Raw genomic sequence first — 13617 nt, 5'->3', positions numbered from 1 at the left:
TCTATCTATCTATCTATCTATCTATCTATCTATCTATCTATCTATCTATCTATCTATCTATCTATCTATCTATCTATCTATCTATCTATCTATCTATCTATCTATCTATCTATCTATCTATCTATCTATCTATCTATCTATCTATCTATCTATCTATCTATCTATCTATCTATCTATCTATCTATCTATCTATCTATCTATCTATCTATCTATCTATCTATCTATCTATCTATCTATCTATCTATCTATCTATCTATCTATCTATCTATCTATCTATCTATCTATCTATCTATCTATCTATCTATCTATCTATCTATCTATCTATCTATCTATCTATCTATCTATCTATCTATCTATCTATCTATCTATCTATCTATCTATCTATCTATCTATCTATCTATCTATCTATCTATCTATCTATCTATCTATCTATCTATCTATCTATCTATCTATCTATCTATCTATCTATCTATCTATCTATCTATCTATCTATCTATCTATCTATCTATATCTATCTATCTATCTATCTATCTATCTATCTATCTATCTATCTATCTATCTATCTATCTATCTATCTATCTATCTATCTATCTATCTATCTATCTATCTATCTATCTATCTATCTATCTATCTATCTATCTATCTATCTATCTATCTATCTATCTATCTATCTATCTATCTATCTATCTATCTATCTATCTATCTATCTATCTATCTATCTATCTATCTATCTATCTATCTATCTATCTACACACACAGAGGAGTGGTTGCAATATTCATCTTGCAAATTGTGCATGGTAATGTGGGATTTAAGTATCACATCGTACTTAGTACAGTGGATCCGGAAAGTATTCACAGCAGTTCGCTTTTTCCGAGTTTTGTTATGTTACAGCCTTATTCCAAAATGGATGACGTGGCAAATGTTTGGCCAAGTGATTTGGGGTTAGTCACTTGGTTTCAGTCCAGAACGTTCCTTTGCCACATTTCTCCATGTAATGTGGAGTTGCATCCGGAAGGGCATCCGGCAGAAAATCTGTGCCAATTCAACATGCAGATCCACCTTGAATCTACTGTGGTGACCCCGAGTGAAAACAAGGGAGCAACCAAAGGGACTTACTATTAAAAATAAAAAACTAAGAAATCATACATGCACAAGTATTCACAGCCTTTGTCACGAAGCTGAAAACTGAGATCAGGCGCATTCTATTTCCACTGATCATTCTTGAGATGTTTCTACAGCTTAATTGGAGTCCACCTGGGGTAAATTCAGTTGATTGGACATGAGTTGGACACACACCCATCTACATATAAGGTCCCACAGTTGACAGTGCATGTCAGAGCACAAACCAAGCATGAAGTCAAAGGAATTGTCTGTAGACCTCTGAGACAGGATTGTCTTGAGACACAAATCTGGGAAAGAATACAGAAACAATTCTGCTGCTTTGAAGGTCCCAATGAGCACAGTGGAACAAGTTCGGATCCACCAGGACTTTTCCTAGGGCAGCCCGTCTAAACTGAGCGATCGGGGGAGAAGGGCCTTAGTCAGGGAAGTGACTATTAACCCAGTGGTCAAAGGAATCAGGCCTGTATGGTAGAGTCGACAGACGGAATCCACTCCTTATAAGGCACATGGTAGGCAGCCCACCTGGAGTTTGCCAAAAGGCAGTTTGAATCTGGCTCCCAGCCATTCAAAAATCTGGGTACTGCCGTTGTGTCATTGGGCAAGACACTTAACCCACCTTGCCTGTGTATGAATGAGGTGGTGGTTGGAGGGGCCGTAGATGCAGAATGGCAGCCACACCCGTCAGTTTTGCCCAAGGGCAGCTGTGGCTACACTAGTAGCTTACCACCACCAATGTGTGTGAGCGAATGAATAATGCAGGTTGTAAAGTCTCTTGGGTGTCTTGAAAAGCACTCTATAAATCCAAGTAATTATTATTATTATTAAAAAATGGCAGGGGGAGATACTTACAGTATGTCAGTATGTTGTATAGAACACAGTGAGATTGACTGGTTAGGTAGGATGTCAATCATGCAAAGACACTCCCAGTAATCCCAAAATGATTCTCCAGCTTATGAAGTACAATACGATGATCCACCGTATCAAACGTAGCACTGACATCTAACAGTAACAGAACCGTAGTGGTGTCTGAATCCATTGCAAGCATATCATTTGTTTGTTTGTTGTGATTTGGTGCTATATAAAAAAAAATTGATTGATTGATTGATTGATATCATTTACCACTTTCGTAAGCGTTGTCTCCATCGAATCATGTGTTCTACAGACTGCAGTGGCTCAAAGAGATTATTCTCAGTAAGGTGGTCCACATGCTGCTGTGAAACAACTTTTTTCAAAAATTATGGAACAAAATGATAGGTGTGACATCGGCCTATAATTGTTCAATAGACTAGGGCCAAGGTTGAATTTTTTAATTATCGGCTTATTCACTGGAGATTTGAAACAGTTAGGAACACCGAGGTTAGTGACAGATTAATAATTTCCAACACAGTGGACCCAAGAGTAGGCCACAGGTCCTTAAACAGTTTTGTTGGTATAGGGTCGAACAGACAGGTTGTGCTTTTAGCAGGTTACAAGTTTTGTTAGGACATCAGTGAAATATGATCAAATTCGTTAAATCTAGGTCATGTATCAGTGATGGCACCCAGTGATAATATGTTATCGCTGCAGCTGTGCACTATATCGCATGTTCGTGTAAAATGAAGAAATCGCACAGATCAGAAGTGACTTTAAATGTCAAGTCAAGTCTGGGAGCATGTGCCCTTGCAGTGCTTTGTTGCATCCACAACACCATGGAACCACCTTGGATCCTCAAATGTCACAAGAGGAAAACAGACTCACCTTGACATAAAGCTGAGCATGTCTGTGGGACAGGAACTGGGCCAACCAATACAATCAGAAGGTACGAATAGGAAAATGACACACAATAATTGGCCTTGGTTCTTTCTTTGTAGCACAAATATAAAAGAAGTGACATCAGGATGATGCCATCCCAATTTTTTAAATTGATGATAATAAGATGCCTAAAACAATGTTGGTTCATTACTTTAGTAAGTGTACCATTCACTGTGGAGGTACTTAATGTTTGACACAGAAGGCCATACAGATTGCAGACACCCAGATGTCCCAACACATTCTGGCAAACATTCACGATTTTGACATTTCAACTGCTGTGTACAGGATTGCTCTTTGTGGCACACATCGACACTGACCTGTTGCAATGACCATCACATATAAATGTCCAGTGTGACGCTCTTTCATCATAGTTGTACATAATCTTATCTTGGTGACGGGACAGCTGTGGAGAACATCCAAGCTTCTTTTCATGCTCACTTTGACCTGATTTTACTGTGTCCTGTCATTGTAGCATAGTAACGGCTGACAAAGAGGATTCAATTATGAGCAACTCCACAGCTGTCATGAAGACTGACACTCAGAGGTACGTAAAATAGAAAGCGAATCTTGAAGCCTTTTCAATACTTGTCTCGTGATGCTTTTGTCTTCCTGGAATATGTGGATTTTAAACTCTAGTGAGCCATAATGTGCATTATTGAATGCGTGTGCTCCTCTGTGTTCACCAGCATCCTGATCCTGAAAGCACTGAATCTGGCAGACAAAAACCAGAAGACCCACTCCAATCCAGAAAGTCAGAATGGAGCTGTAGTGGGTACATTTTCACTCAATGGAGGACTTTTACCAGGTAACACCACTCCATAAAACAAACAAACAAACAAACAAACAAACACTGAAGTTGTTGGATGGCAGTTGTATGAGCATAAACAGCCATTTGTGAGATAATTTAATAATTTATACATATATGGCACTAATTATTATTACCTCAGTGGACTGACAGAGGAGGGCATCAGGTCTTTGTGATATCATAAAGCAATGTTAACGAAACAAATCAAATCAAATCAATTTTATTTATATAGCGCCAAATCACAACAACAGTTGCCCCAAGGCACTTTATATTGCAAGGCAAAAGCCATACAATAATCACAGAAAAACCCCAACGGTCAAAACGACCCCCTGTGAGCAAGCACTTGGTGACAGTGGGAAGGAAAAACTCCCTTTTAACAGGAAGAAACCTCCAGCAGAACCAGGCTCAGGGAGGGGCAGTCTTCTGCTGGGACTGGTTGGGGCTGAGGGGAGAGAATCAGGAAAAAGACATGCTGTGGAGGGGAGCAGAGATCAATCACTAATGATTAAATGCAGAGTGGTGCATACAGAGCAAAAAGAGAAAGAAACACTCAGTGCATCATGGGAACCCCCCAGCAGTCTACGTCTATAGCAGCATAACTAAGGGATGGTTCAGGGTCACCTGATCCAGCCCTAACTATAAGCTTTAGCAAAAAGGAAAGTTTTAAGCCTAATCTTAAAAGTAGAGAGGGTGTCTGTCTCCCTGATCCGAATTGGGAGCTGGTTCCACAGGAGAGGAGCCTGAAAGCTGAAGGCTCTGCCTCCCATTCTACTCTTACAAACCCTAGGAACTACTAGTAAGCCTGCAGTCTGACAGCGAAGCGCTCTATTGGGGTGATATGGTACTATGAGGTCCCTAAGATAAGATGGGACCTGATTATTCAAAACCTTATAAGTAAGAAGAAGAATTTAAATTCTATTCTACAATTAACAGGAAGCCAATGAAGAGAGGCCAATATGGGTGAGATATGCTCTCTCCTTCTAGTCCCCGTTAGTACTCTAGCTGCAGCATTTTGAATTAACTGAAGGCTTTTCAGGGAACTTTTAGGACAACCTGATAATAATGAATTACAATAGTCCAGCCTAGAGCCTTATTTGACTTTTCCTGGCAACAAGTATCATTTCTTCAAAACATTTCATTGAAATCCATTCATCACTTTCTGAGACATCGTGCCTTTAAGCACGCAACTGCATAACCTTTGCTCTCCTTTGTTGGTTGTCAGATGCAATCACAGGCTTTGGAATGCCCAAGCAAACAAAGCGAAAATAAATAGGTTTATTTGCAAAGATGAGAAATTAGATTAAAATAATAACATGATTCAAGTAAGAATGGTGTTTTATTTTACAGAAGAAAGTGGATGTTAGTTTAAGGATACAAACAATTTGTTTAATCTTATCTCACTTGGTGTGCTGCTCCATGACATGTTTCCTTTGGTTTTGTAGTAACAATAAGACATGACCGTAAGTATTCCCGAAAATGTTAAAAGACTATTTCCTGCACTGATAACAGTCTCTGACTTGGACAGCAAAAATGTAGATGAGGGGGCAAGTTAGTCATGGCATCAAACTTCATACAAGTGTCATAAATTGTGGCTAGTTAGTGGATGCTGGATAAATTATCCAAAATTATGAACAGCTGCAGTTGAAATTCTCATGTAGTTTGCCCCCAGAACACTTGAACACCTGTGCTTATTACTTCACTGAATGCAGGTAACAAGCTTGCAAAGGTAGCAACCACGGGGAGAAATACTGTATGATGTCTTCTATATGGGCAAATACTTGAAGAAATAATACAACCCAACACAAAAGTAAAGCTGAAATAAAACAATATAGCTAGAATGTGTGAATAATTCAACGCAACACAAAAGTAAAGCTGAAATTAAGCAATATAGATAGAATGTGTGACTAGGGACAGTGTCCAAACCTTTCCTCCATACTCCAAATTAGTGATTGCAAAACCCAAAACATTGCTCCAGAATATTTTACAATCCATTTTGAACATTATCCCAAGGTTAGTATAAAGAGGAGAAATACGTATGAGTTATGCTAAATGGGGCCTCAATATATCGCCATGTGATTTGAAACACTTCAAATGAATGAACCAGGATTGCACAGTCTTTGAACTTAATATTTTAAGGTTACAGTCCTCATAGAGCCTATACATGCATAACATACATGCGAGGGGTGATTGAGATGTTCTGAGCCTGACCCAAAAAAAGTAGGGCATGGTTCTTCATCTTTTGCATTCTGAGAAACCAATATTTCTCGAGAATGTGTGAAGTTTTGACTCATTGGCTGCAATGTAGTCCACAGACCGCTGGCGTAAGTGCATGTTGTGAACGTTTCCCGCTCTGTTTATACAGCAGCTATAGCTGGGACCTACCGTGCTGACTTTGTCTGCAGTAATGTGAGTGTTTTCTGCTCCCTGCTCCACTGCCATTTTGGTGGCTTAACTCGTTACATTACCATTTGTGTTAGTCCATAGACTGTTGCCGTATTTTTTAATTAAACTGCATGCCGCCGGTGTTTCCCACTCCATTTATACAGCAGCTATAGCAGCTACATACCATGCTGACTTTGGCTACTGTGGTGCGTATTCCTCCCTCCCTGGTACACCGCCACTTGGGGCTCTGACATTGTGACAACTAGCTGTGAGTCTGAGGCACTGTGAGTGCTTTCCACTCCCTACCAGGAGAGGTGATGGTCTAGTGGTTAAGCTGTTGGGCTTGAGACCAGAGGATCCTTGTTTCAAATCCCAGCTTGACCGGAAAATTACTAAGGGCCCTTGGGCAAGGTCCTTAATCCCCTGTTGCTCCCGGTGTGTAGTGAGCACGTTGTGTGGCAGCACCCTGACATCGGGGTGAATGTGAGACATTACTGTAAAGCGCTTTGAGCGTCTGATGCAGATGGAAAAGCGCTATATAAATGCAGTCCATTTACCATTTATTTACCATTTACCATGAGCATCCCGAAGCGCAGAGTGAAGTAGCTGGTGGACTGAGACTACTTCCTGCTTCCTGTTTTAATGTGTTTTGTCACAGGGTCTTACTGTATAGTGTACTGAGTGTGCTTCACTTACTACTGCACACACCCAATAATGCTGACTGTGTTGGTGCATGTGTGCAGTAGCTGCTTGGCCCCTCTGAGCCTGGAGGATGGCCATAATTTATATCATCATGTCTTGGGGCTGGACACTTGAGACAAGCACTCACAGAAGACAATTGCTTCAATTGTGTTTTCATACCACTGGCTGAGAGATTGGCCAGACTGGCTCAGTTTGAAGATGAGATGCCCTCTGCAACACTGGCCTCCAAATCACGTAAGCGCCCACATGCTGAGGCCCTTACTACTACAGCAAAGAAGCAAGCATCCGCCAACACTTTGACCCTACTGAACCACATGTTGCAGTTAGGGCTCTCTGTGAATTTTGCAAAGAGCTTCTTGACTCCCAGTCAACAGGTGGCTTTTATTACCATAGCAATCAACTCACTGGTGATGAGAGCTTGCCCATCCTCACAGAGAGTGGGCAATATTCTCACTCTGGTGTCCTGTGTTCACAGGAATACAAGACTGACTTAAGCTGTGCTCGTCCAGCTGATGGAAAAGCTGACTGCAGTGTCAGTAGTTGTACCTCTGGGACTCCTGTTTTTGCACCCCTTACAAATTTGGCTCAACAGCCTTGGGCTCGATCCCACACTAAACCAAAACAAGTCTCTGTGCCTTCCCAGCCGGTGCCTTCAACATTGTCGGCCCTGGGCAGACAGGGAGTTCATGACACGTGGTGTTCCTCTGGGGTCTCTGTCCTCCCGCTGGGAGGTTATTCTAACATATGCCTTGCTTTTAGTTGGGGCGCAGTGTGGAACCACAAAATGGTCAAGGGGTGTATGGAGCCCCTGGGAGAGGCCTCAGCCCATCCATGTGCTAGAGCTATGGGCTGTCCATCTAGCTCTGAAGCATTTCTCCCCTGCATTAGAGAGGAAATGTGCTTGTTTGTTTGGACAACACATCAACAGTCTTATAGACACAGCCTTATATACGAGGTCTGTGATAAAAGTAACGGACCTTATTATTTTTTTCAAAAACCATATGGATTTGAATCACGTGTGATTACATCAGACATGCTTGAACCCTCGTGGGCATGCAAGAGTTTTTTCACGCCTGTCGGTTACGTCATTCGCCTGTGGGCAGTCTTTGAGTGAGGAGTGGCCCACCCTCTCGTCGTTTTTTCATGTTTAGGAATGGCTCAGAGACTGCTGCTTTGTTTGATCAAAATTTTTTCAAAACTGTAAGGCACAACTGAGTGGACACCATTCGAGAAATTCAGTTGGTTTTCGGTAAAAATTTTAACGGCTGATGAGAGATTTTGGTCTGGTAGTGTCGCTTTAAGGATGGCTCACGGCGCCTGACGGCGATCTGCGCTTCGAGGCGGCAGCCCCTCGCCGTTTCAAGTTGAAAACTTCCACATTTCAGGCTCTGTTGACCCAGGAAGTCGTCAGAGAACAGAGAACTTTCAGAAGAAGTCGGCATGAGGAGTTTATTCGGACATTCCATTGTTAACGGACATTTTGTAATGAAAGAACGTGCGGGCAGAGTCGCATGTCGGACCGGACCCGACTGCGGGGGGTCGCGACAGGAAAAACACCTCCGTTGGAAACCTTAACGGGCAAGTTGGAACATGCCCAAGCTGTTAAACAATTTCTCAGTTACTCACTTGTTGAAAGCCATCAAAGCCGCCTGAATTTTACAAATGGTTTTCAACATGGAGGTGTTTTTCCTGTCGCGGTGCACACAGATTCGCCGAGTCGTTTCCGTGACGACTCGGCGAATCTGTGTGAATTTGCACGCACGTCTTTCATTACAAAATGTCATTAAACAGTGGAATGTCCGCATAAAGTCCTCATGCCGGCCTCTTCTGAATCTTCTCTGTTCTCTCACGATGTCCTGGGTGAATTAAGCCTTAAATTAGAATGTTTTCAGGTCGAAACAGGCCGACGACGGCGCCTGGAAACGCTGCGCGACGTCCCGCTCCGTGGGAAGTCCTTACACCGACAGAAACACCCCATAATCTCTCATCAGCCGTTAAAACTTTCACTGAAAACCAGCTTAATTTCTCCAATAGTGTCCACTCGGATATCCCTCACAGTTCCAGAAAAAATGTTGATAAAGCAACGCGCGCCGTCCGCAGCGGCTATTCAGACAAAGAGATTCCGACGGGCGGGGTGGAGCACTCCTCACTCAAGGCCTGCCCACAGGCGAATGACGTCACCGACACGCGTGAAAAAACTCACGCATGCGCACGAGGGTTCAAGCATGTCTGACGTAAAAACATATGAATCAAATCCATTTATTTTTTGAAAAAAATAAAAAGGACCGCTTTTTTCATCACAGACCTCGTATATTGTTGCTGACGTCACTCAGGTCACGTTCAGTAATGTGACTTTGTTGGTATATGTTGTGGTGTGTCCTGTGTCTATATTTGCATCCTGTTTTTGTGTTTTCAGTGTCCGGCCTCCTGTCTGTGTCTGTGATTTGTTCATCCCATTTTGTGATCTGTCTTCTGGTATGTTATGTCTGTGGTTTTGGAATTATTGTCTGTACCCTTATATGGTGTTCTTTGTGTTTTGATCCCTGTCTGCTTGTCAATGTTCCTCTGCCTCTTCCTTGTGCAGAGGCACGAGGGTTTTGCGTCTGGGTTTTTTTTTCTGGTTTGGTCCTTGTCCTCTGACTCCCCCTGGTGAATGTTCCTGGTGTCTGTGTGTAAGTCCATGTGAGCTTTCATGTCAGTATATCACTATCTGTATTCACAGTTGTCTTTGGTTATTTTTTGTCAAGGTCTGAAATTTAGTTGCCTCTGTTACTGTATTTTATTCCTGGGGTTAATGTGATCATAGTTTTTGTTTCGTGATCAACTGTAGTTTGACTTCCTGTTTTATTTTGGTGGTCTGTCTGTGATTGTATGTTTGCGCTAACTTCTTCCTGTTCGTCTCTCACAGCTGTCGTTGATTGTTTTACCCTCACCTGTCATCCATTTGTGTCATCACCCCAGTGTGTATTTAAGCCTGAGTTTGCCCTTGTTTATTTGCTGGTTCCTTTGCTTTGGTTTTCTCCTTTGTGGTTCATGATTGTAAGAACTTGGAGCGCCTTTGTCATCTCCAGTTTAGTAGCTGTTTTGAGTCCTGTGTTTTGTGTATTCCTGTGTTTTTGTTTTTAGAGTCCTCAATCTTGTGTTTTTGGATTTTACTCATTTTCCCCCTCGTCATCTTTACTTGGGCTGTTGGACTGTTTTTTGCACTTTTGTTAAATAAGTCACCATCTGACTCTGTCTTGTTGTGGCTACCTGCATTTTGGGTTCTTTTTGCAAGACAAATCATAACTGGCATAAGATCTTGGCCTCTGCGCATGTGCGGGATAATCCAGGTGCTAAGCACTGCCCTCTGGTGGTCATTTGCAATTCATAGAACCATAGTTGCATACAACATTTTCCTAAAACTACGGTCTGCGTAACAGTTTTATCGAACTATGTGTGTTTTAGATGTAGCCTTCAGTGGTGAAGTGGTCTTTTGCTGAAAACAAATTAAAGTTCAGCTCTGACACTTGCCGATTTGTAGAAAGTGGGAGAGGACTCATTTCTGTGATCAAAAGTCCGACCTTTTAGTTTTTTCAAACGGTGTTCAGACTTGATGTGCACCTGATAAATCAGACACAAAAGGCTGTGATTTGACACTTTTCTGCTTTTAATCCCTCATGTGCCATCATATTATATAGCGGGCACGCTGATAAATGGATCAGAAAAGTCCACATCACATTTACAGCAAATGTACAGCTTACCTTTTGATTTGGGGGTGATGATCGTAGAAAGAAAAGCTTGTTGGGGGTCATATTAGTCCATAATAAAGCATAATCCAGAGACGGAGAACTTTAAAACGGTCACGCACGTCATTACATCACACAGAGTTACAGAGCAGCAGCTGCATAAATCAGGCTTTAAATGAATTAAATAAATCATCATAAATTGTAAATTTGACAGCTTAACTATTTTTATATTTATTTTGATAGCACCTGTACCTGGATGTGTTGCTGTATGTGGCTAAATGATTTTAAAAAATGTTGAAAACATAAAAGGTCCATTCAGTAGTTCAGTGCGGTTAGAACCAAAATGGCACCGTTTTGAGTTGACGCCACTCTCCAATCAAGGAACTGTAGGTTGGATGACTGAGACAGGGATCGATTGCTTCTCCCTGCGTTTCCATTTTTTAGGTTGAATTTTTGAGGTTGAAATTTTTTTTAGGATGAAGTTTTTGAGGCTGAATAAATATTTTGATGCGAAACATAGTCAACCTTAGAAATTCAACCTCAAACTCTGATTTTGATGCAAAAAAAAAAAAAAAAAAAAAAAAAATCAACCTTAAAAATTCAAACTCTAATGGCACAGATTTACTTCCACATTTCAGAGTAAAACTCAAACCCAGATCCAAACCAGTCAGCCCTCCGGTTACCAAATAACCTACTTGACTAAGTAGCTGTCACCTCTAAACAAAAACCCATCATCTCAATTTCACTACTACTACATATTTAAGTCAGTGAGACTTTTAAAAACATGCATCTGTATTTATTGTTGCATAGCATCATGAAATCTTTAGTTTCAGACATTTTTAGTCATAAGTTATGCATATATGACATACTTTTTGTCGACATGGTGGGGTTTGAACACCAAGTTGCTTGTACATGAGAACAAGGCCCGACCAGCTCAGCCAAAGAGGAATAACCTGCTAACCAAGCCAGTAGGAACATCTTTTCAATCCCCACTTCACCTTGTTACACATAATTACTGCCATGGTAATAATATGGCTTACTGTGTGTTTAATTCTTCCCAACAGATCATCTAAGATGTGTTTATGCCAATATTTGCTTTGAATAAAATAGGTGTGTGATGTAATTTGGGTTGCTAACTGGTTAGCATTTGTAGCAGCTATTGGTACCTTCATAACATTAGGTCGGTCGTTAATCTACAGTTACTAAGAAAATAAGGGGGTCATAATTTTTAATGTCCACACCAAAACAAAGCTGTTATGGGAACCACCACTCAGTCACCCCCCCCCCCCCCCCCCCCCAAAAAAAAAATCATGCAATAAACAGTCAAACCGTGGTTAGTCTGATAGCTGAGCTTGTCAGTAAGGTGCTAACAGCATTAGCATTTGTAACTATTTGTAGCTATCTGTACCTTGGAGATGGTGAGCCACAGTTACTGAGGAAATAAGCAGGTCATAACTTTTAATGGCCACACCAAACGAGGTTAGCTTGTTAGTTGAGCTTGTCGGTGTTCTTACTTCCGTGTTTCACCTCTGCCCATATTGGGGTTGGCCTCTTGCCCTCTCCTCAGATATGTGGGCTGCGGGCACAGAGACATACACACAAACGGACAAATGTTGTGTTTGGCATTTTATTCATAGGACTAACCCACAAAATAACTAGGTAAATGGACTGCATTTATATTATGCTTCGCATTCACCCATTAACACATACAGATGTCAGGGTGCTGCCATGCAAGACGTTTAGTACACACCAGGAGCAACTTGAGGATTAAGGTGGGTTTAAACCGTGGATCCCCTGGTGTCAGACCTACCTCTTAACCACTATAGCATCAACTCCCCTTAAGTCATTTAAATGAATCAGTTTTAAAGATCCAACATTGTAAAATAGACAGCTTCTGTCAACACCAACAAAGAAATGTACATGCACAGATTCCAGATGTTTAAAATATCATGTCCAAAAAGACATAAAAGGAAAGATTTTGACATAGATTAAGCAAATTTTCTGCACCAAAGTAGCAACTCACTGTAAAATTCTGTGGGTTGAATTGTCTTGTTTTCTGACCCTCTGCCCCCCTCTGAAGGTTACCTGAGTGCTATAGTAGTGTCAGTGTGGCTGGTGGTAAAACCAACAGCAGTGATTAAAAAGGACAGCAAAAAATAGTTTTCACAGGCATGAAGACTGTATCAGATGAAAGCAAAGTGCTCAGTCATGTGACCACTGAGTCCACTGCTTTTTACCTGAGGCCATCAAAATATGGCCATCGGGTATTGTGAAGGCTTTCATGTGCGTCCACCCATCCGTCTGTTTGTCTCTGTCTGAACGTCTGTCTGTGCTTAGCATAACTCCAGTCCTATTACTGCCAGGGTCTTCAAATTCACAGGGAGCATTCTTCAATCTCAATCTCAATTTATTTATAAAGCACTTTAAAACCACCTTAAAATCATGCCAATGACCAACGTGCTGTACACAAATAAGAACAAGCAAGTTAAAACACATAAAAATAAATAAATAAACCACAGTTAAAACAAGAAACAATAAGAACCAACATCTCAAGCTGAGTTCAAAATCAAAGACAAGAAATGTGTTTTAAGAGAAGATTTAAAAGCAGAGAGAGAATCAGCCTGCCTGATATGCAAAGGAAGATCATTCCACAGTTTTGGGGCAGCGACTGAAAAAGCGCGGTCACCTCTACGCTTCCTCTTTGACTTTGGGATAACTAACAGTGACAGATCAGCTGACCTGAGTGAGCGTGAGGGGACGTATAAATGGAGCAGGTCAGATAGATATGGTGGGGCAGAGCCATGAAGATAATTTTAAAATCAATTCTAAAATGAACTGGGAGCCAATGAAGTGAGGCCAAAATCGGTGTAATGTGTTTGCATTTTTTAATACCAACTAAACGTCGAGCAGCAGCATTTTGCACCATCTGTAGTTGGGTAAGCAGTGTCTGATTTAGCCCAACATAAAGTGCATTGCAGTAGTCCAGGGGATTAGTGATAAAAGCATGGATTAAAATCTCAAACTGATGCAGTGAAAGAAACTGCTTCACCTTGGCCAGTTGTCTAAGTTGATAAAAGCTGGACTTG

General features: G+C 41.3%; 1 protein-coding gene across 1 annotated transcript in view; it reads left to right on the top strand.

Annotated features, from left to right (window-relative positions):
• Positions 1–3429: 3429 nt before the first annotated feature.
• LOC117511008 (long-chain-fatty-acid--CoA ligase ACSBG2-like) overlaps positions 3430–13617 on the top strand; it is a 46433-nt gene continuing 36245 nt past the window's right edge. Inside the window, exon 1 of the mRNA XM_034170941.1 lies at positions 3430–3719. Coding sequence (XP_034026832.1) covers positions 3560–3719 — 160 coding nt within the window. The 5' untranslated portion in view covers positions 3430–3559. The remainder of the gene's footprint in view (positions 3720–13617) is intronic.

Source organism: Thalassophryne amazonica, chromosome 5 (genome assembly GCF_902500255.1).
Source record: "Thalassophryne amazonica chromosome 5, fThaAma1.1, whole genome shotgun sequence".
In the NCBI taxonomy this organism is placed as follows: Eukaryota; Metazoa; Chordata; class Actinopteri; order Batrachoidiformes; family Batrachoididae; genus Thalassophryne; species Thalassophryne amazonica.
Note: the sequence above shows the minus strand (reverse complement) of the source record. Positions and strands in the feature narration are given on the sequence as shown.